Source organism: Bombus vancouverensis, chromosome 11, assembly GCF_051014615.1.
Source record: "Bombus vancouverensis nearcticus chromosome 11, iyBomVanc1_principal, whole genome shotgun sequence".
In the NCBI taxonomy this organism is placed as follows: domain Eukaryota; kingdom Metazoa; phylum Arthropoda; class Insecta; order Hymenoptera; family Apidae; genus Bombus; species Bombus vancouverensis.
This window is the reverse complement of record NC_134921.1, coordinates 1336469-1358201: the sequence shown is the minus strand read 5'-3', so window position 1 is coordinate 1358201 and position 21733 is coordinate 1336469. Positions and strand designations below refer to the sequence as shown.

The following is a 21733-nucleotide window of genomic DNA, read 5'->3' as shown; positions in this document are numbered from 1 at the left end:
AACGCTGTGCAAAACCAGGGTTACATCCACGTAAAGTTCTTTTGTGTGTATGGTGGGATTATAAAGGAATACTGTATTTTGAACTTTTATCTAGTGGTGATACCATTAATTCAGACAAATATTGCACTCAGTTAGAAAAATTAAGGGAAGCACTAGCTGAAAAACGACCAGGTTTAGTGAATAGGAACAACGTTATCTTCTATCACGACAACGCTAGACCGCATGTCGCGAAAAGCGTTACAAAAAATTGTCTGTATTTAATTGGGAAATTTTACCACATCCCCCATATTCCCCAGACATTGCCCCATTTGATTACCACCTGTTCAGAGCATTACAACACTTTTTAGTAGGTAAAAAATTTGAAAATATTGACATTCTCAAAAATAGCTTAGAAAATTATTTTAAAGAAAAACAAGAGAACTTTTATCGAGACGGAATAATGGCCCTACCAGAAAAATGGGAAGAAGTTGTACAACGAGAGGGGGATTTTTTCATGAAACTGAAAGGTATATAAACAATCTTAACATATATAACCGCTCGAAAAACGGCACGAACTTATGGGATGACCTAATAATTATGTTACAAAATTATAAATGCTTATGCCAACTTATACTTGCAAATATGGCATAAATTATTCTCCTTTGTAGATCATTCTACGTTCTTCTTCCTGCATTAACGTCAGATAATGTATATTACTTATGACTTAGAAGTTTAATATGGTGTATATTTTGTAGAATTATGAGAGCTGTCGTAAGCAAATTTTTCCACACTAGAATTGGATTCTAATTTTATTAAATGATATATATGAGGTGTAGATCGTGACAGTGATAGGAAAAAACAATTAAGTATGTTTAACAATATATGTATTTATTATGATATACTCAATATGTACACTTTGGATAGAACTTGCGGATACTAAACGATTCGTGATTCGCAATTACAAGTTTGGCCAAGATGCTGGCAAGAGGGCCGATTTAAGGCGTAATGGCTCGCCCCGAATGGTCTTCGGCGGGTGAACAGCGTCCCACCTGCTCCGGAACCGTCCTGGAGAGACGGAAGGTCTTAGAATGTGCCCCGTTCGACCTGAGACCAGCGACAGCCCCTGCAGGCTTAGCTAATCGAGGTAGCAAGGCACTGGGTGCCTTGCGCGATGGTTGGGCGTAATCTCACCCGAAAGCACCCGTTAACGAGGACTGACAATATTTGTAGCTCGCCACCTTCCAGCTTTCATCCTATTGAGTTGTTTTTTTATTGATTTCCATATCAACTTCGATTGTAACTGAGCAGTCCTATTCTTGGTTTACTGGTTGACTTGTTTTTGATGTGTTTGTTGTTTTATTTATGTAGTACTGCTCGTCTTTGTTGATAATTTATCGGTGAGATTTGTTTTTTCATGTTAGGTTTGCTTATAGTCTTCTTAGTAGAAGACACGGGTTTCCACCATTTAGCTATGGGCGTAGCCATTCGTAACTTTCTCTTCCCCACTTGCCGCACTTTTCTGAAGCACTGTTTTTACTCTGCTCGGGCAGAACTCGACCTGACGTTGAGTGTATCAATGTTATATAAGTTTGAAAGCTGTGTAATTCCAACTTACATTCCTTACAAAAAGAGTCTGGAAATTTGCAATGTAAATAATTATCAATCGTTCAATTATTGCAGTTCGCGAGATACAAATATTCTTGCGATTTATTGTATTTGGATATTCTTCGTGCAATCATCAACGTGGACGGACGTCAAAGTGAAACCACGCGAGTTCGGCATTTCCATATATACAGAACATACTGTCAACGCGAGTATCTTGAACTAGTTCGATTATTTGCTTACGCTGCTGGAATAAAAAGCACGGAAGGGTTTTTTTCGCGCGGTAAGTGCCACTTGTTAAACATTGCCACTTGGAACCGATACGAACAGACATGAAACGGGCTGTGCCAGGAGAAGTATTCTTACATTATTATAAAGAAATACATATAGTAATTTAATAAAATATCTCACACACCATGGTCCTGGTCATTAATGTGAGTGATTGTATATTGTTGGGTTTTAAATGGTTACGATTCTGAAATGTCAGAAAGAACATTTAAGTGCCGGCCGGTTCAGTTAGCAGGGCCGGTCCGCAGTTGACATGTGGTAAAAATTCATTTGGTAGAAGTCGGAAGTTGTTGATTTTTTCAATACTGTACCTTCACACTTTTTAACGTGAGATGTTCCGAAGAATCCATATACTTGTGTAAAAGAAATACTGTGCATAGTTTCATTTAAAAAACCAAGGTACTATTTCAAACATTTCTCAATACTCAATACTTTTGTGGATAGTATGATTTCTTGCTGTCCAGAGCAGACGTGTAATTCTTTGCGGATGTCATTGTTTCTGACGTAGCAGGGTGAATCTATGATCTCAGGTAGTATTTTAGTTCGTTCACCTTCCATCTTTTGCACGTGCGATTTGGCTGCCATTTCCCAGAGTTATATTTTCCGAAAACATACGGTTACAAATTTTTGATTTACAATTTCCACGATTCGTAATTAGAATCTTGAAATCTATGAATGCTCTTCGATTTCTTGATATCCAAATACAGTCATCTTTCCTTTCCATTAACTTCCTTTATTCTTTCCACGAAACGACTTGGAAGTTATATTACAATATTCGTTTAAAGCATTCCAAGCTATTTGGACGATAATAGAGATGAAATATTTTTTATACAAGAATTTTTGTACTCTTTTCCTCCATTTAAATAGCGTTTTGTATGCATTAGCATTTGAAAAATATTTTAAATGAAGTATTTTTATGTTAATAGGAACATTGTTATAGTATCGATATTTAATAAAAGCAGAAGTCAAATGTTAATGATTACACATATAATGGCGTAGTTAGCAAATGAACTACATTGTGACAAAATTACACACTTGCTCAGTTCGCGAAGTAGACCATCACCGTTGAATCATTTTTCCTTTAGTACGGATTATCCTGAGATTTTTTGTTTTTTCTTAACATAACACATATATAGAAATTTAAGATATCAAATTGTACGATATTCTTTATTTATTAATTTTCCGATTTATTTTTTCATATTCATTTGCAGATATTTGGGTTGAAAGAGGGGATGCCCTGTGATTTTGGTACAATGAATACAAAGCTTAATGAAAACGAGATAAATGAAAAGTTACGTAATGTGAATTCCATCGAGGGATTCTATTCCGGAACTGGAATTCTTATGACAGGGGCGACAGGATTCGTGGGCAAAGGCCTCCTCGAAAAACTGATACGCACGTGTTCACGCATCGCTGCTATTTTTATATTGATCCGGCCGAAACGTAACCAAACGATAGAACAACGATTTAAGAAGTTAATAGATGATCCGGTTCGTAAGCAATATTCTACTCGCTTTTTGGAATTTCATTATATAAGTCTCAAATTAATGAACAATTGCCAAGAAACAAAAAAATTACCTTCGTAAGTTCATATGAGCCGATTAATGTAAATATGATGTAATTCAATTCTTGCCTACTTGGTTCAACACCGCGACTTGGAACAGTAACTTCTATTCTGTTTTGAGCGCGAATGGTGTCAGGATATACTCGTTAATTTTTCAGTGGATAACAGAGAAGCTAAGAATGGCCCACTCGATTCCCTACAAAATTTTTATTTTATCATTCATTAACTGATAATCAACTTCTTGACTGCGAACATTTTTGCACTAAATGGCTCATTTTCTGCAAGAAGATGACATAAATAAATAGTGAACTTTTAGGTGAATATCGAACACATCAACAAACGCGGTTGACATCACCACTTTTGCGTACTTACCCATTTATGAAATCGATCAGTGCAGCTTTTCAACTCATTCATTTATCTATTTTTATTTGTTATTTCATTTCTGATTCCTTACGGATGAAGACGTTTACAAGGCAGCAGTTTAAGATTTCGAACGTTATCTATTATCTAATTTTGTATCATTAATATTACGTTTTTATTTACGCTTTTCCCTTCTCATAATTTAGAATTACTATCATAAAACACGTAATACTGTCGCAATACTAAAAGACTGGAAGCCGTATATATATTAAAGATGTTGAAACATTATTTATACAGAAGAGTTCATATGTACTTTTCTGTCCGAGATAGGTAAGTATGAGAATAACAAAATCGTACAATAATTAGGCTATTTGCAGGTTGCCCACGAAAGAGAAATTGATTACAACTATATTTACTATGTATATATTTTCTATATTTTTCCTCGAGGAAATAGGAGAATATTCCCTTGTTGAGAAACGTTAAGTTGGTATGATCGCTAGTTCCTACAAGCTAAGTTGGTACGACTTCTAACGATGCTTTTTTGTCTTAGGAGTCGACCACGTGTTAATTATCTAAGTGTATCCGGTGTGTTCAGACGTTTTGTACGAAGAGGTGAAATATAGAAAGCAAAAGTTGAATCTGTGTGAATCAATTATATCTCAACCCCAAACCTATATTTAATAACAGGTTATGGGCCCTGGGACAGTAAACTGCGACAGTAAAGACATTTATTTGTTGAGATTTTGTGTTTTTCTGAAATTATCCGAGAAGAGACCACGCCATGGTCGACCAGGAGAAAATGGGTGATGTGGACAAGGATATGAATCCGACCCTGAGTAAGGGCAATTATGAATACTGGAAGATGATGACGGAAGCTTCGTTGGTTTTCCTGGTCTGCTGAGATGCAGTAGAGTCAGGATTAACGGCAGTAGAAAGGTTGAGACCAGACTGTATAAAAATGGATAACAAAGCACGTGCGTACATTTTCCGGCATGTTCGCCCCGAGTATCTCGGGGATATCAGAGCCCTGAAAACAGTGAGTGAGTTCTGGAAAGATGGAAGATGTCCGTGGGAGATCTACGTCGATGGACATTGTTTTATGCATGCGGAACCTGGGCACGATCGAGAAGACCCCTTGCATGCATATCTCCGCGTACTGCGGAAGGATCCAAGACCTGTGTGATAAGTTATCCAATACCGGTGCGGTAGTTGGTAGTCGCTGCCGGGTGAAAAGAAAATTCGCGTTTCGTCCCGGGACTATCGGTGGACTCATCAGTCAAGTAAGGCTATACCCGGTAGTCCCTGCCTTAGACGTAGAGGGAGTTTCGCTAGGTGCGGTATTTGTATCGTGACACCGTATATTCGACCGCTAGCCAGACAGACAGACTTGTTGTCGTCGTAGTAGCCCTCTGGTGTTAACGGTTGGTACCCGCGGATCGCCCGGGAGGAGTTACGACCGTGTCATATCGATTCGGGTTTAATTTCACGTTCCGCACGTAAGGTGAGAGATTCGTATTTCAATTATGATCGTCATTACAAAATTTATTAGAAACTGACAGAGTAACGATACAGAATGTTATAACAGAACAGAATAGAATGTCGAGTACTGACTTGGGAGGTATTTTTATATCAAGGGTTTGGTTCCTGTGGAGGGGTTATCGCTGGATGCCGGTCACATAGGGATTCCGTTACTGCTTAGTTACTGTTTCGGTGGCTAAGGTATGTGAGATATAATTATCCTTTCGCTGCATTCCCACGGCCACTGTGACAACCGCGTTGATGCCTCGATCTGTCGGCGTCCTGTTGGTACCGATCCGCCACATTTTCAATACACGATAGCGTCTTAGATTTAAAATTAGATTGAATTTCGTCGCGATAATGTTTTTGTTGTAGTAAAACCTAAGTATCAATTTTTTAATAATGAATCGTTGCATACAGTATAATATTTCCGATGAAATGTATGATATCTCTGATATCTATCTTACATGCGTGTTCATTTACAGAAACGATGAAAACAGAAGAACTAATTGATTGTAGGCAAAATGGAAAGAGATGAAAATGTAATGACTAATTTGTGTAACGATGTAATTAAATAAAGTAATTGACCACACTTTCATCTATCTTATTGATGGGATTAATTAATCGAGTGTAAAATAAGCAGAATATATGTATTTGGCAAATCGAAATAATTATAATTATGTACAATAGCCGAACTAGCTGCACGTTATTCACATACTTTCTCATAGTCCACCCTCGTTTCGGATTACACATGACTTATATGAGGTTGATCAGTTTAACTTCAGCTTACTTTCGTTACTAACGAAAATTTTTGGTCCTATGGAGTTTAATCTTTGTTAAAAGAACAAACGATACGTCTCATTTGACATCCAGCGAAAGAATGGCGAAGGAACGGAAAAAAGATTGTGAAAAATGAAACGAGGATACGAAATCTTTCAGCGAAAGTTTAAGAAATAACCAATTAACAAAAAAATATATGTCGAAGATGAAAGGACATTGGAGCCTTCCCTCTGAAACTTCGGTAAAATCCCTTAACAGCGTAATTTAGATTCTACCTTTGTCGCCATTGAAACCGATTGTATTTTTTCGAGATTTATGATAGTGGGCTTGGGCTGGAGGCAACAACCAGTCGTTGAACGTAGCCGCTGTCAAGGGATGAACGTTTTGTCTAACAAAGGTGTGGAGTAATAGTATAGCTCTTCTTAAAAAGAAACAGTTGTAGCGGCACTTGGCAGTAAACATTTCAACAGTTTCTGTCCCGTGGCTCGCCACACGCAGACCATATTCTCCGAGTAAGATGATTACCAGATGTCGATGCATCTCCACAGTACATGTTCAGCCAGCCTGAGGGCCGTTATTAATATTAAGATTTAGTCATCTGAAGTCTCTCAAACGGACAAACAGTCTTTGTCCCAACTACGGGAAAATAGGGAAGATCTATTTTTTCTACGAACGACGCTTCCCGCTAGCAACATTCCCTCAAGGACGGCTAGCATCCTTCTCTAACCACCAACTTGAAATTGATCAATTAGCAGTAACGTCAATTTCCCTCACTTTCCGTAGACGCGCCCCATCATAGTTTTCCTCTGCAGCATCATCGCGACAAAAAGTTATTCTCTCGTGAGGTCAAATTAGCGAGTTACATAGCGTCTTTAGCGATTTCTTCTCTAAAACAAACATTGTAAACAATTACTTTCTCTTTCTTGGGCATTTCAGAATTAGTCTAATTATTGTACGATTTTGTTATTCTCATACTTACCTATCTCGGACAGACAAATACATATGAGCTCTTTCGTATAACCGTATAATTAAATAGGTTCTTGCAGCATAAAGCTAAGTAGATACTGGTTTACGCTAATAAGGAATCAAATAGGGCAGGTCCCTAACTATATAGATTCTTCTATATGCTAGCGTGTCTCATCTTCCAGTATTGTCAGCGTGGTTCAACATTAGTCCGGGAATAATCAGGAACATAAACGCGAGTACTCTCATTTCCTCTCTGATATAAATTATTGTCACATAGAGATATGATAGTTTGAATATAATAATGCATGCTTATACTGACTTACGAAAATATGTAGGCACTGCAAAATTGTATGCATATACTACGCGGGCAAGATACATTTCTTGAAACTTCGGTAGCTCTATAATGAGATGCGAGTATCGCAATTATACTGAACAAGTTTTAAACCAGTCTAGAAACGTATAAAAAGAATTACAAGGCATTTTTGCGGACATACACTTTTAACACACTGTTGACCAGCTACATTAAACAGAAACTAACAACTTAACTTTCTGCGTAAAAAAAAAAGAATTTATTCCTGATCGGTCAGAAATGTATTAAGAGAAAATTAGTATGCTTAATAATATTCTATATTGGGAATCGAGCTTATATATTATATTCTTTAGGTTTTCGATGGTGTCAGAGCACAAAACCCAACAATTTTCGATAAAATTCATCTCGTGGAGGGCGACCTGACTCTGCCAGATTTAGATCTTTTGCAAAAAGACAGAGATATGTTGATAGAGAATGTAAACATAGTATTCCACGTTGCGGCCACTATAAATTTCCATCTACCATTGGATATGGTCGTCAATGCAAATGTGAAAGGTACCGCTAATATTATCAAACTGTGCAAGGAACTCAAGCATGTAATTAGCGTTGTCTATGTGAGCACAGCTTACAGTAATCCGAATCTATCAGACATCGAGGAAAAGGTCTACACGTAAGAATCAGTTATAATTCGTCATTCCTTAAACAACTTTTTCAATATCGTGCATAACCTACTTCTAAATATAAATAAACGATGAAAGTAATGTATAACTTAGTATAATTTGTTTACTTGTCTATCTGATTAACACTTGCCAGTCTCCATTGAAATGATAAATACTTGTCAAAACAGGTATAAATTTAAGAAAACTTACACAAGAAATAATCAATGATACAAGATCTGTCAATGATAAAAATTACGTATTGAAAATTATTTTACCTTTTACTAATTTCTTCTTTTTATTGAATTCAATGATGAACTTGTTTTGATACACGTACATGATAACAACTAGACACGGATATCATTATAAATTCATATTTTAAGATGAATAAACATGATTTGAGGAACAGAATCTAAGCAGAACTTTGTTCGTTTACTAAAAATTACAGCAAGTACTTCATCTTCGATTCTTTCTATATTATTGTGTATTATTTCATTATATTCTGTTATATTATTAGACATTCTATACGTTTTTGCATTTTAAATCTTTAAATGCGTCAAATTTGCAATTTATTAATGACTTTAGCATGACAAACATGTTATCTTATGCTTGATAATTTTGCAGCACGAATCCAGATCCCTCTCTCGTGATAGATATATGTGACCGACAAGACAAAGAATTGATTAATCTGCTCGAAGAAAGAATTTTAAAAACGTATCCAAATACATACACGTTCACCAAGAATCTTGCAGAGCAGACAATATCCAACAATAGCAAAGGACTGGCTGTTGCGATCGTACGACCAAGTATAATTTGTTGCTCGCTAAAAGAACCGTGCCCTGGTTGGTTGGTATCTTTTGCTGGACAATCAGGTATTTTTATAAATATTTACAATGATAATTCCTCGTCATTTCATATCTCACTCATATCGCAAATAAGAGCGTTTCATTACATCCAAGTAATTCCGAATAATACAAGTCACTCGTATCACAAGACTTTAGCTCTCCATAATTTTCATAACAATGAAAGAAATCAGCAATAGAATAAAACTGTGACAATTTTTAACTCTCACATTCTGAAGGTTACGTATATGGAAATATACTTTTTGCTTATTGCGCTATAAAAATGATACCGTTATTACTTTTTTTATTAACTTAATTACGGGAATATGAACTTTTAACATACAATCCAATTACAAGCAGTTAGTTTCAGCCTAAAATGTGTAGTGTAGTATAGTATTATGGAATTAAATGGAACTAAATTAAGCATAAGACGTGCGATGCGCCCCTCGAGACAGTAGGATATGCTTTGTTACGATGTACATGATGTATTCAACGTGAAACAACATAAAATTTTAGAGCACACGGTAATATCATTAAACGTTTTATCTGGCAACAATGAGCGAAATATAATATATTTCTGTTTAAGAGACAATAATTTTAAATAATTATATAATATATGCGATGGATATGTATTAGCATTGGACTACTTATTCAACGAGTGGCCAAACGCAGAAGTTGACGCTGTATGCTTTCGAACATATCATAAAGAAATTGCTGATATGAAAGAAGGTTGGTTATTGTTATAAGACTGTAGACTCTGATGTGGCCTGTGTGTTAGCTCAGATTCCGGTCAATCGTTTAACAGTAAAAGGGAGATTACTCGTCGAGAACATCGAATAGCCGTTCAGAGTACAGAACGTTAAGCGGCGCAAAGCGAAATCGTGTTTGTCACCTACGGCGCACAGAGGGAGGCAATGACGCAAACAATGTTTGGAATTACTCAGTCTTCTTGTACGATATGAATATTCATTTAACTCCCTTATATAATCTTGAAATTAAAAACAGATGTAGCCAGTTATCATAATCGTTTTGATTATGAGAAACGATTTGCACAGAAGCGATTACGCTGATCAACTCCACGAATTACGATAAAAAGGAGAAACAATTGTGATATTACAAACGTTATTCCTTAGAATTCAAGTTAAGATTATACGACTTCTTCTTTCAACAGATAAACTCATCGCTATGAGTTATTTGCGAAGCTGAACAACATAAGCATTTTTAGGCAATGAAGTTAAAAAATTCAGAAAAATATAGTTGTAATTAATTTCTGAGAAGCTAGTTGACTCTAATTTTTACCAGATCGCCATTATTTAATCTGTGTATTTACTGTCAGTTACAGCTACTCTTCCCATATCCGTGTCGCTACATTTCGAGACAGTTGAGAATCATTAATAACTTTTGAACCAATTTGACGTTGCAGGTATCTTCATGAATATCGGCAATGGTATTGCAAAAGTACTATTGGGTAAGGCAGATGTAATATCAGATGTAGTGCCTATTGATTATGTAGTCGACGTGATAATGTGTGCCGCGTGGCATGTCACGCTACATATTGATAATAGGGTCAAAGTTTACAACTGTACGAGCAGCGCACGTCCCATCAAGTACGGAATCGATATTTATTACAGAATTTGTTTAACTAACGTAACTCAATTGTTAGAGTATCCTAAAAGCTTCAGATTCATTTAAGCAATGCGATCAATAGAAATGCCAATGGATAAATTGCATTCCAGTGTGATTAATGTACAAAAGATAATGATAAACTTAGAAAAAGATATTGAGAACACAAATGGATAAGAGCCAGCCAGATTTTTTTCTGTGAATATCTATACATAGGATTCATTTGTTCTAATGAAGGTGGATGTGTCATAGAAACGTCTTTACGCTTTTAATACTTCTTCGGAAATAAGAAAGGTATCTCAATTCGGTGAGTAGTAACTTTTTCTTTTTTGTTTACCGGTTTCTTCGCAACGGCTTAACGAACCGGAATTTGCATCTCGTAGGACATGTTCTAAAATATCCCGTTATAATATTTTTCTGTATTATTCTTTCTTTTTTCTTTTTGCGATAACTCAGTCTATACGTATATTCATCGATTGAGTTGAGCTATCTGAAAGAAATCTTTTTTGCAGGTATTTCCTCGAATGGTTTGATCCCGGATTCATTTGATTTTGCAAATGAAGTTCTCGTTACCTTTGCATTTCGGCAAGTGCTCTTTCGTCATGTAGTTTATTGCTCAATGTCTCCATCGTACTTCGTTTCTTTTCTTTCTTTTTTTTTCTTATTATTTATTTATTAAAATTACAATCAATTCTCGCGTTGAGAATTTTCAGTAATTTTTCTGGCGTGGCGCAGTGACATGGCTGATTATTTATAATAAGTTAGTACTTATTATAGATAAGTATAATTTATAAGTAAGTGTTATAAATAAGTGAATATTACTTAATTCAGATAACTAATTGAATCTAGCGTTTAGGTCTAGCGGGTAGTGCCTCTTCAGCTTGCGAATCTGGTCCGTCGTATCAAGTAGTCCAGTGATTAGGGGGTTTCGGTGTTCGTTGATTCCTTTGCTATATCTGTCGCTATATTTTCCTATTTCCTCCTTGACGGTGGGTATCTTGAGGTCGTGGTGTATTGTTTCATTGGTTACGTACCAATGTGCGTCAATTAGGGATCTTAGCGTTTTCGATTGGAAGCGTTGGAGTATTTCAATGTTGGAGTTACTTGCTGTTCCCCATAGTTGGATTCCGTAGGTCTAGACAGGTTTTATTATGGTCTTGTAGAGCGTAATGTTATTCTGTATGTTTAGTTTGGAGCGTCGGCCCGTGAGCCAATAGAATTTTTCTAGTTTGTCCTTTAGTTGCTTCGTTTTATCTGAGATGAGTTTCTTCCACGTTAGTCTCCTGTCCAGGGCCATGCCCAGGTATCGGACTGAGTCCCTGCTAGGAACTGTTGCATTGTTGATGGTGACCTGGGGGCAGGTTTGTTTTCGGAGCGTGAAGGTTACATGTGAGGATTTCTTTTCGTTAATTTTGAAGCCCCATTTATGAAACCACTTTTCCATGGAGTCGAGACTTCGCTGGAGAGTGAATGAGGCTATCACCGGGTCTGCGTGGGTAGCTAATAGCGCTGTGTCGTCTGCAAATGTTGCTATTGTTATCTCGTTTGATATAGGTAAGTCGGCAGTGTAGATGGAGTACAGTAGGAGTCCGAGGACACTACCTTGGGGTATGCCGGATTCTATTCGGAATGTTGCGGATGTGGCGTCTAGGCATTTAACCATGAATTGTCTGTTGGTTAGGTAGGAATTTAGGATGGAATAGTAGGGGTGGGGTAAGATCTTTTTAAGCTTGTAAAGTAGCCCTTCATGCCATACTTTGTCGAATGCCTGTTGGATGTCTAGGAAAACCGCTGAGCAATATTTTTTCTTTTCGAGTGATTTGCTCTACTGTTGAATGATGTTTTCGGAAGCCGAATTGGTGATCTGGGAGTGTTCAAGTTCTCTAGGATTGGAAGGGGACGGTTCGTGAGCATGTTCTCGAATAGTTTAGACAGGGTAGGTAAAAGGCTGATTGGGCGATAGGAGCTGGTTTCGTATATCGGTTTACCGGGTTTAGGGATGAGGGTAATCAGTGAGATTTTCTAGGCCTTAGGATAGTGTTCAAGGCGAAGGATAGCATTAAAAATCGATGTGACGAGTGCGATCCCTTTTATGGGAAGTTCCTTAATTGCTTTATTGCTTATTAGGTCGTGCCCTGCTGCTTTCTTCGGATTTAGGCGACTGATTGTTTCTATAGTCTCTGCAGAGGTGAAGCGTTCGATAGGAGGGGACATTTGGAAGGGGGTGTGCAGGTATTTAGTAACGTCCGCGGCAGCTTTGGAGGGATGGGGTTTGAATACTTTTGACAAGTGTTTAGCAAACAGGTCGGCTTTTTCTATAGGGCTTCGCGCCCATCCACCTTGCGGACGGCGGATAGGTGGGATTATTTGTGGTGGGCGTGTGAGTTTCCTGGAGGCCATCTATAGTGAGTAGTTGGAGTCGGCTGTGGGGGATAAGCTGGCGAGGTATTTATGGAAACAGTCGTTTTTGTAATTTTTTATGGTTTTGGATAGGTTTCCAGTTGCGTTGTTTAGTTTGCGTTTGTCATCCGGTGTTCTATGGGTCTGCCATACTCTTCTTAGTCTACGTTTCTCTGGTATTTTTTTTAGTATGTATTGGGGATATTCTTGTTTGCTGATGGACGTCTTTGTCGGTGTGGAGAGGCGGATGGCGTTTATTATGCTCGTGTTTAAGTATTCCGTGGCTGCTTCAATTTCTTCCTTAGTTTTTAGTGAGGTTAGAGCTGAAGTTGAGTGAGTAAAGACTTCTCTAAAGAGCTGCCAGTTGGTGTGTTGGTTCTCGATGATTGTTGAACTGACTGTTGCTATCACGGGGGAATGATCAGAGGAGGGATCAGCCGAGGAGTTGATTTGGACATGTCTTGATGAGACATTTTTAGTTACGAAGAAGTCCAGAAGGTCGGATATTTTGTTAGTGTCGGTGGGCCAGTATGTGGGTTCGTATGTGGTGAGGTAGTTGAGGTTGTTTGTTATTATGCTGTTTAAGAGGTTTTTGCCTCTTACTGTAACCAGTCTGCTGCCCCATTGGGTGTGCTTGGCGTTATAGTCTCCTCCAGCTATGAATCTATTGCCCAGGGTGTCCAGGAAGTTATCAAAGCCTTCTTTGGCGATGGAGTGTCTGGGAGGGCAGTATACTGCTGAAGTTGTGATTGTACCATGGCAGTCTTCTATTTCTACGTTTGTTGCTTAGAGGTAGTCTTTCTGGAATGATGGACGTTCGTTGTGCTTAATACTTATTTTGATTATGATTCCGGTTCCACCGTGGGTCCTTCCGCTGGGGTGTTGGGTATGGTAGAATTTGTAACCATTTATTTCCAAATAGTTTTTGTCGGTGAAGTGGGTTTCCGATACAAGCATTACGTCCATTTGCTGGTGTTTTAGGAAGAGTTCTAGTTCAAATTTGTGTTGCGCTAGACCGTTGGCGTTCCAAAGAGCTATGCGTCTTGGTTTTGTTTTGCGTCGGGGCGTACTAATTTATCCATGATGAGTGTTAGTAGCGATAGCAAATTATTTATTTGCTCCGATTGTTTCTCTATTAGTTTTTCAAGCCTAGAGACATTGTCTGTGTTAGGTGAATTGGGGACACTATTTTGGGAAAGATCCCTTTGGCTATTCGGGTTATTTTGGATGCCTTGTACTGCTTGGGCATAGGAGGTAGAGGTAGTGATGAATTTAGTAGGACTGGGTGTTTGGTTGGTTGAAGGGATTGGGGTAGTCGTGAATTTCGGCGGGCTGGGTGTTTGATTGGTTACCTCTTTTGCTCTGAGTTTAGGGTACCTGTTTGTGTACAGGGTTTTGTAGGCTGAGCAGCCTTTATAGTTGGCAGGATGGTCACCTTGATAGTGGATGCACTTCGCTGGGATTTCCAGTGACTTAGTGCACTGGTCGGCGGAGTGTGTACCTGCACATTTAAGGCAGCGGAAGGTATGGTTGCAGTATTTCTGCGTGTGACCGTACCTTTGGCACCTTTTGCATTGCACTATCTCTTTTTTAACAAGCGGTGGTTTGAATTTTACTATTGCGTTAATTAGGCGACTGATATTGTAGATTTCCTTATTGTTAGGCTTCTGTTTTATATCTATGAAAAGTAAGGATAACGGGTCTTTCGAGACTCTATGCCTTATATTACTTACGTTGATGACTTCGTGGCCGAGTTTTGAGAGTTCGTATTTGAGTTCGTCTATGTCTGCTGAGTGGTGGATGTTGCGTAGGACCACTCGGAAAGGTCTTTCTTGTTTGAGTTGGTACGTGTGAAAGTTGGCGTTCAATGTCTTAAGCAGTTTGGTGATTTTTCTGTATGCGCCGGGGGTTGTCGGCAGAATTTTTACTTTGTTGTTGTTAATCTTCAGGTTGTAGTCGTCCTTGGAGATATCTCTCTCTAAGGACTTGATCATTGTATGTCGATGACATCATCCACAAATATTGGTGGGGCAGGGGGGATTCTCTGTGCTTGTTGGTTTGGCGGCGGGTCTGTGATATCCATGGCGTCGTTAGTGGATTGCAATACGGCGAACCTGTTGTGGGTGTTTATTTGTATCGTTGATTGTTCGTTCCGAGTGTCGATCGTGTCTGGTTTTGATGTTTCTATTTTCCGTTTCTTTGTAATATTAGCGTTGTTGGTGCGGAGGGTTCTGCTGCACTTCTGCCACGGAGGAGGTAACGTGGGGTAGTTGCGGGTTTGCTCAGGAGAGCCTGGTCGCGATTGCTGGGCCATCATCGAGCTAGTGAATTCAAAGTGAATAGCTAGTCGTGAGGCTATGAGACTAGTATTCGGGTTGGGGTTAATTGCGTGAGATTTTCTTCTCCCTAAAGGGTAGGAAACACTTGGCTGTGTTCACTTTTGACGGTTGGGCGACACGTGTTGTTTTCGGACTTCACTGGACACTAGAGACACGTCTGCACGCTTCGGCACTCAACAGCGAACTGCATCGTACTTCGTGGCTTGAAATGTTACTACTGCTGGAGATATCGGATGTAGCCATCGGTATCTTTGAATCTGCTTCTAATGGATTCGTTGTTGAATTTTAAGAGTATCGAATCCGGCAATTCCCTCTCTTCCAGCTGATCTGTTTAAAGTGCTGGCCGTGAAGATGTCTTTAAAATTCCCATTGCATCCATTAAGCTATCAAAAATTGCTGTTTCGTCACAATAGTCACAGACTGAGAAACAGTAATAGGATAGACAAAACATCCTGAATGCCACAGCCATCGAAATAATAACCAGATAGTAACAGGATAGCCGCGTATGATATACCCCGGACGATACCCCCCAGGGGTAATAAACCTTAGTATTAGAACCTTCTTAAATCAGCACTCAACACCTTTTTTGTTATAACACTCTGAATCGTTACTCTGTTGGATTCGTACAATAAATTTTACTATTACGTCTAAAATCCAAATTTTTACCTTACTTGTGAAACGTTCGAACTACGGCACGAGGAGATCACCGGTGATCTGTCAATTTCGTGAATTCTTGTGTCTCCTTCGTGACACAATATAACTCATGATCCCTCATCTAACGTTATTGAATAGACTCCTTCATAATTACTCTTTCGTACAGTGCATTCAAAATAACAGCCTGAGCGAGCGTTGCTTCAATAATTTGCTCTGCATCAGCAAATTGTTAAACGCTTGCGTTCCCCAATGTAGACTTCAGCTGATGTTTGCTTTTATTGGTGGGAGTCCGCAGGAGTCTATTTTCATTGCGAAATGACATGTGACACACTTAATCACTCTATCATATTTATTAAATTATAGAAATATCCTTCTCTGTCACTGTTCAAAACATAATATCGGTGCCGCAGTACAGTTAGTTTTCTCATTCGTTAATAAGAATTAAGAACTGAAATGAATAGTAAATAGATAGAAATAAATTATCGTCTTCTTAACGACAATAAAGATCATTTTACGTTGATTGTGTAATATTGATCGCTGTATTAAAAAATGTGAAATGATAAAGTTTTCCAAGAAAATACTAGCAGCTCCGAAATGTATTAAAATGTATGAAATAATTTCAATATCAATGTAACAATGGTTCAGATCACTCAATCACTTATTGAATAGCAACTTAAATCATATATTGTAACATTTTCCAAGACTTTCCAATTAAATAATTATTTAATAATATTTCGTAAGTAAATTGTTACGAAAATCGACTTTCCGTTATAATTCCAATAGTTAGCTTATTGAAATTCAAAATATTTATGCTACTTTTGAAACTAGCAATAAGAACCAGAATGTTAGTAACTTCATTTGGATTTACATTGAGATTACTAGTAATGAAAAGCTAGATTTACTGGAAAAAGAAGCGACAAATGAAATTTATACTTGCATCAGGCATCACAGTTTCACTTATAGTCTTCTAGTCCATTAACATTTTTTGTTCAAGAACAGATTGAAAGTAGGAATGTTTTTGGATAATCTGATTCGGAACAATATTTGGAACAATATGACCGACTTTGAGACAAATTTCCTCCGCCGAGATATAAATAAAATATCGATTGTACGTAAGAAATTTTTAGTCGGAAGCTGCAAATGAAGTTTTACAATAGTTTGCAGCAAGTTGCTAATAAAATTGTTTTTAAGCCGAGCCTTATTGCGTTACGATAACCTAACCCCAATTGTTAGGTTGCAAATGGATAAAAACTGCTTGTCAATGCGCAACAGGCTATCCACATTTGAATTATGGCATCTGGAAATACCTAGACTACGAGAATAGATCTTTCTTATGTGATATTAAAGGCTAAAAAGTTATTTATAATTTTCTTGAACCATGTTCCGTACGAATCGTATTAAAATTAAATAAGTAATGAAAATTGTAAACCTTTTAATGTTCACTACCTAATTACAAGTTGCAGTGATAGATTGATAATGAAAGATAGAAATATTACATTTGCTATATAACCCACGTCGCATTTGGAGTTACTAATAAACAAATACATACATAATGTAACGTTGATAACAAAAGAAATATTGCACTAGGAATGTTGTACTCGCGTCCATTTGTGTCCTCAATAAGTCAATTCAGAAAGCTGTAAATATAGTACAACTAAAATTACATAATTTTTCTTGAGATATTACACAATATCTTCTAACATATTCTGATAGTAATATGCGTTATCTTGAATGTAATTCAATTACCTCTACAAGTGTAAACATTTCAATTTTCAAGATTGGGTGAGATCATAGATATCTTCGTGGAATGTAGCAGACAAATACCGATGAAAAATACCTTGTGGTATCCGAGTTGCACGGTAGTAGCAAACAAATATGTTTACGATGCACTGAATATACTTCTAAGTGTTTTACCTGCATTTGCCGTGGATATCTTTTTAAGGCTTCAAGGTGGTAAACCAATGTGAGTATTCTATCATTTGTCAAGCACATCAAAATACTCAAAAAACGACATTTCAGGGCAATGAATATGAGCAAATTTTACAATAAATTGGTCACAGCGACAGGCTACTTCAACTCGAATGAATGGTCTTTCAAAAGAGATAACATTGCCGACATGATAAACAAGGTGAAAACCTTTGAAGATGGAAATCTTGTTAAACTGGACTTGCAGGATATGGATTGGAAGAAATATTTAGCAAATTACTTGGCGGGAATTAAGATATTTGTTCTGAAGGAAGATTCTCAATCTATAAATACAGCAGCGCAACGGTTATCGATGTACGTATAGAAATATTTGATAAAATGACTCGATATGATATTTTCTTTTATTTTAGATTCTACTGGATACGTCAGATAACTAAAGGATTCGGTATAATCATTTTATTTCTGATAATATCGGTAACAATATTGCTATGCACCGACTACTTCAATGTTATGTTTCCCGCTTGAATCAAGAACAACGTATATGGAACATTATGGAAAAGGGCCTTGGAATAGGAACATGTCGCTACATATAAAGGGTGTCCGGCAGAGTTATATATTATATACTATATAGTATATATGTGATATGCTCTTCGAATAAAAACTGTGGATAAATGAAGTTATTTGTCGATATTGTGAATAATATATGTATAATGCTATTGTATAATATTACAAATTATTAACATATATTAAATACACTAGATAATTCAGAACACTTTATTGCGTGCTTGCTAGCTACGACCGTGTCACGTAAAATTGATACTTCGATTTTAAGAGAAAAGAAGGCTAACCCAACTTTTAATTACCTTTTATCGAATTTTATTATAAATTTTAGCACTTACAAGAAGAACACTGAACCGGAGAAAGGTGTTGTACGAGAACAGCGGCTAGAACAAGAACTGCCCGAGCTGGCTGAAGTCTCGGTTTATATACGTTTTGATTTGAGGATGTTGTGGGGGCTCGGTGTAGGTTATGATGAGGAAAAGTGTCCGAAGGTCGGGGTCGATATCCTATCTCTGATATGGACTAAGGTGCGTCACAGCCTTGGTGTAGGCTACGATGATAAGGTGGTGATGTGTCCAAAGGAGTCCGAAGGTCGGGGGTTGATGTCTTATCTCTGATGTAGGTTGAGATGTGATTGATGTCACAACTGCATGGTGGCAAAGAAGAACGGTTAACAACTAACTAGAACAAAAGAAGAAAGTAAGGCGACCGCACTTCCGCCGAGAACATCGATACCGGTGGTCACGGCGGACCCTTTCCGCATAAGTTGAAGTACATAATCACATACATACATGTCGGGTTTACATTAGAATTAGGGTTAGGGGCGTGAAACGAATCTTCGTTTGGGTTACACGTTGTCGTTATGCAATAGAGAAGACATTGACTAGTGCAAATACGATTATTATAGAACCGGACAAGTAACCGTGGTAGTTAGGTACTCGAGAAACTAATGACAATGATCCTGGGTTCAATAACGAATCCGCGGTCGACGGGATGATAGATGAACGTACTCACAAAATCTAAGTCGGACGCGTCATATGTTATTTAATAAGGTTTTGGGTTTATAAAATAACGATTCACTTAGATTCGTTTTCTCCAATATATTTCAGTCTTATAACACGTCTTACCACACAGGAATCTCCAAGTCAATAGAACAACGTGGTCAACTTCTAAGACAAAAGAGCGTCGTTAGAAGTCGTACCAACTTAGCTTGTAGTAAGCAGCGATCATACCAACTTAACATTTCTCAACACTCCCCTTTGATCGCTAGTTTCTACAAGCCCCATAGCTTTGGTAAATTGCTGAGTCTTAATCCTATTTAAGCCTTTGGTGAGAATGTCAGCCACATTCTCAGGACTAGGTACATAAGTATAATCTAGTATCCCCCTCGATACGCAGTTCTTAACGTAAAAGTAGCGCACTTGGACGTGCTTAGAACTCTCAGCAACTATTTCGTCCTTTGACCATGAAATAGCTCCGATATTATCGCAGAATATCTTGCAGGGGCGAGGGCAATATGACAGTTGACCCAATCCCTTTAACAGTAAAGAAATCCACACTGTTTCCCTTGCTGCTTCCTGCATTGCCACGAATTCCGCTTCGCACGTCGATTGAGCTATAATCGGTTGTTTCTTGGATAGCCAGGATATCGCACCACCAGCGAGTATGAACACATACCCGCTCCTGGATTTCCTGTCTACCGTACAACCCGCAAAATCCGAGTCGCAAAACACCTTCAGAGGTTGCCCGGTCCTTTGGTATACTAACTTCAAGTCTTTGGTCTTTAGTAAATATCTGAATACCCGCTTCACTGCTTTCCAATCGGATACAGTCGGATTCGCGCATCTTTGGCTTAGTTTTCCTATTGCACACGCAACATCAGGACGACTTACAGTAGCTACATACATTATGTGCCCCACAGCTTGTTCATATAATTTACTGTCGAAAGGCTCATCACTTTCAATATCAAAACCAGCCTCACATTCCCTAGCTAGCGGTGTCGATACTCCCACCACCCCAACCTCACGAGTAGTGTCAAACAGATCCAGCATTTGACCTATCTGTACAGATTGATCGAATACTACAGTGGTGCTGTTTGGCTTACTCAGGTGGATGGACAGAAATTGAGTGTCTACACCTAGCATTCTAACATCTAATTTGTCCTTAATCCTAGTTTTGAATATCTCAATCCACTCATTCGTCCCAAACACAAGGATGTCGTCCACATACACAGCTACAATCAATTTTTTAGACGCATCCACATACACACATGGATCACTCACGCATGGGTTCAGACTCATACCGCTTAAAATACTATTGATGTGCCTAAACCACATTCTTCCAGCTTGCTTCAGTCCATACAGGCTCTTTTTGAGCTTACACACAAATTTAGTTCTGTCTTTACCTGGAACTCTAAAGAGTTCTGGTTGCTCCATGTATATATCCTCATCCAGAGGGCTGTTGAGATACGCACATTCCACAGCGATGTGCTCGTAAACCCACTCATTTTCCGCACATAGAGCAAGCAGAATTCTTAGAGTTCTGCGTTTTACTATTGGACTAAAGGTTTCTGAATAATCTACTCCAGGCCTCTGCCAGAATCCCCGAGCTACTAGCCTAGCCTTATACCTATCAGGGTCTCTCCTTATCACAAGCACCCACTTACAGTCTATAACGTTTTTATTTAAGGGTCTTTGCACAATTTCCCACACATCTTTACTTTTTAGATTGTCTAGTTCCTTCCTTATTGCATCAGTCCACTTTTGAGCGTCTGGCCCCCTCAGGGCTTCATACACATTCACAGGTACACACACGTTTTGAGCTTTACAAACAGTCGCAGTGTGAGCACAACAATCACATATTCTCGGTTTGTGTAGTCTTGCCGACCTCCTCGGCACAAACGGTACACTCACAGTATCCACTGGATTGTCCTCACACGTTAAACTATCCATAAAGTAGTCGGTTTCCCCTTCGTCGTTTTCTCCGTCACTCTGTGTCTCGACGTCAGTTTGACCGGCTTCTCCCCTATGTTCAAAGGTTTCTACATCCCATATCCATTCCGAGGACTTATCTTTTATATGGTTCGTTTCCGCCTTAGCGCTCTTGTAGGGAAACGTGTTCTCCTCGAACCTGACATGACAGGATATTATCACCTTTTGGGTCTTCGGTAGGTAAATTCTATAACCTTTGACCTGTCTGTCATATCTCACAAATACCCCTCATCCGCTCTGCTCTCGAATTTTCTTCCGCTTGGACTCTTTAGATACCAGACTCTGCATCCAAACACTCTCAGTCTGTTTATCTCCCCTTGGAGGTCACATCCCTTACCCTTCCATAATTCCAGTGGGATCTTGTCTCCGATGGCA

The 21733-nt window shown here is 38.4% G+C and overlaps 1 protein-coding gene across 6 annotated transcripts in view; it reads left to right on the top strand.

Annotated features, from left to right (window-relative positions):
* The window catches only part of LOC117165097 (fatty acyl-CoA reductase 1-like), a 44024-nt gene extending 25468 nt beyond the window's left edge, over positions 1 to 18556 (top strand). For 3 of the 6 annotated variants that reach the window (XM_076622906.1, XM_076622908.1, XM_076622907.1), the window contains exons 4-10: positions 3081 to 3359; positions 7721 to 8037; positions 8648 to 8895; positions 10289 to 10472; positions 17659 to 17844; positions 17901 to 18161; positions 18218 to 18555. In XM_076622906.1, coding sequence (XP_076479021.1) covers positions 3081 to 3359; positions 7721 to 8037; positions 8648 to 8895; positions 10289 to 10472; positions 17659 to 17844; positions 17901 to 18161; positions 18218 to 18332 — 1590 coding nt within the window. In that variant the 3' untranslated portion in view covers positions 18333 to 18555. Of the gene's footprint in view, positions 1 to 1504; positions 1865 to 1910; positions 2016 to 3080; positions 3360 to 7720; positions 8038 to 8647; positions 8896 to 10288; positions 10473 to 17658; positions 17845 to 17900; positions 18162 to 18217 lie in introns of those variants that run through there. The other 3 variants (XM_033348561.2, XM_076622910.1, XM_076622909.1) reach the window with 3 other exon arrangements.
* Positions 18557 to 21733: the final 3177 nt, after the last annotated feature.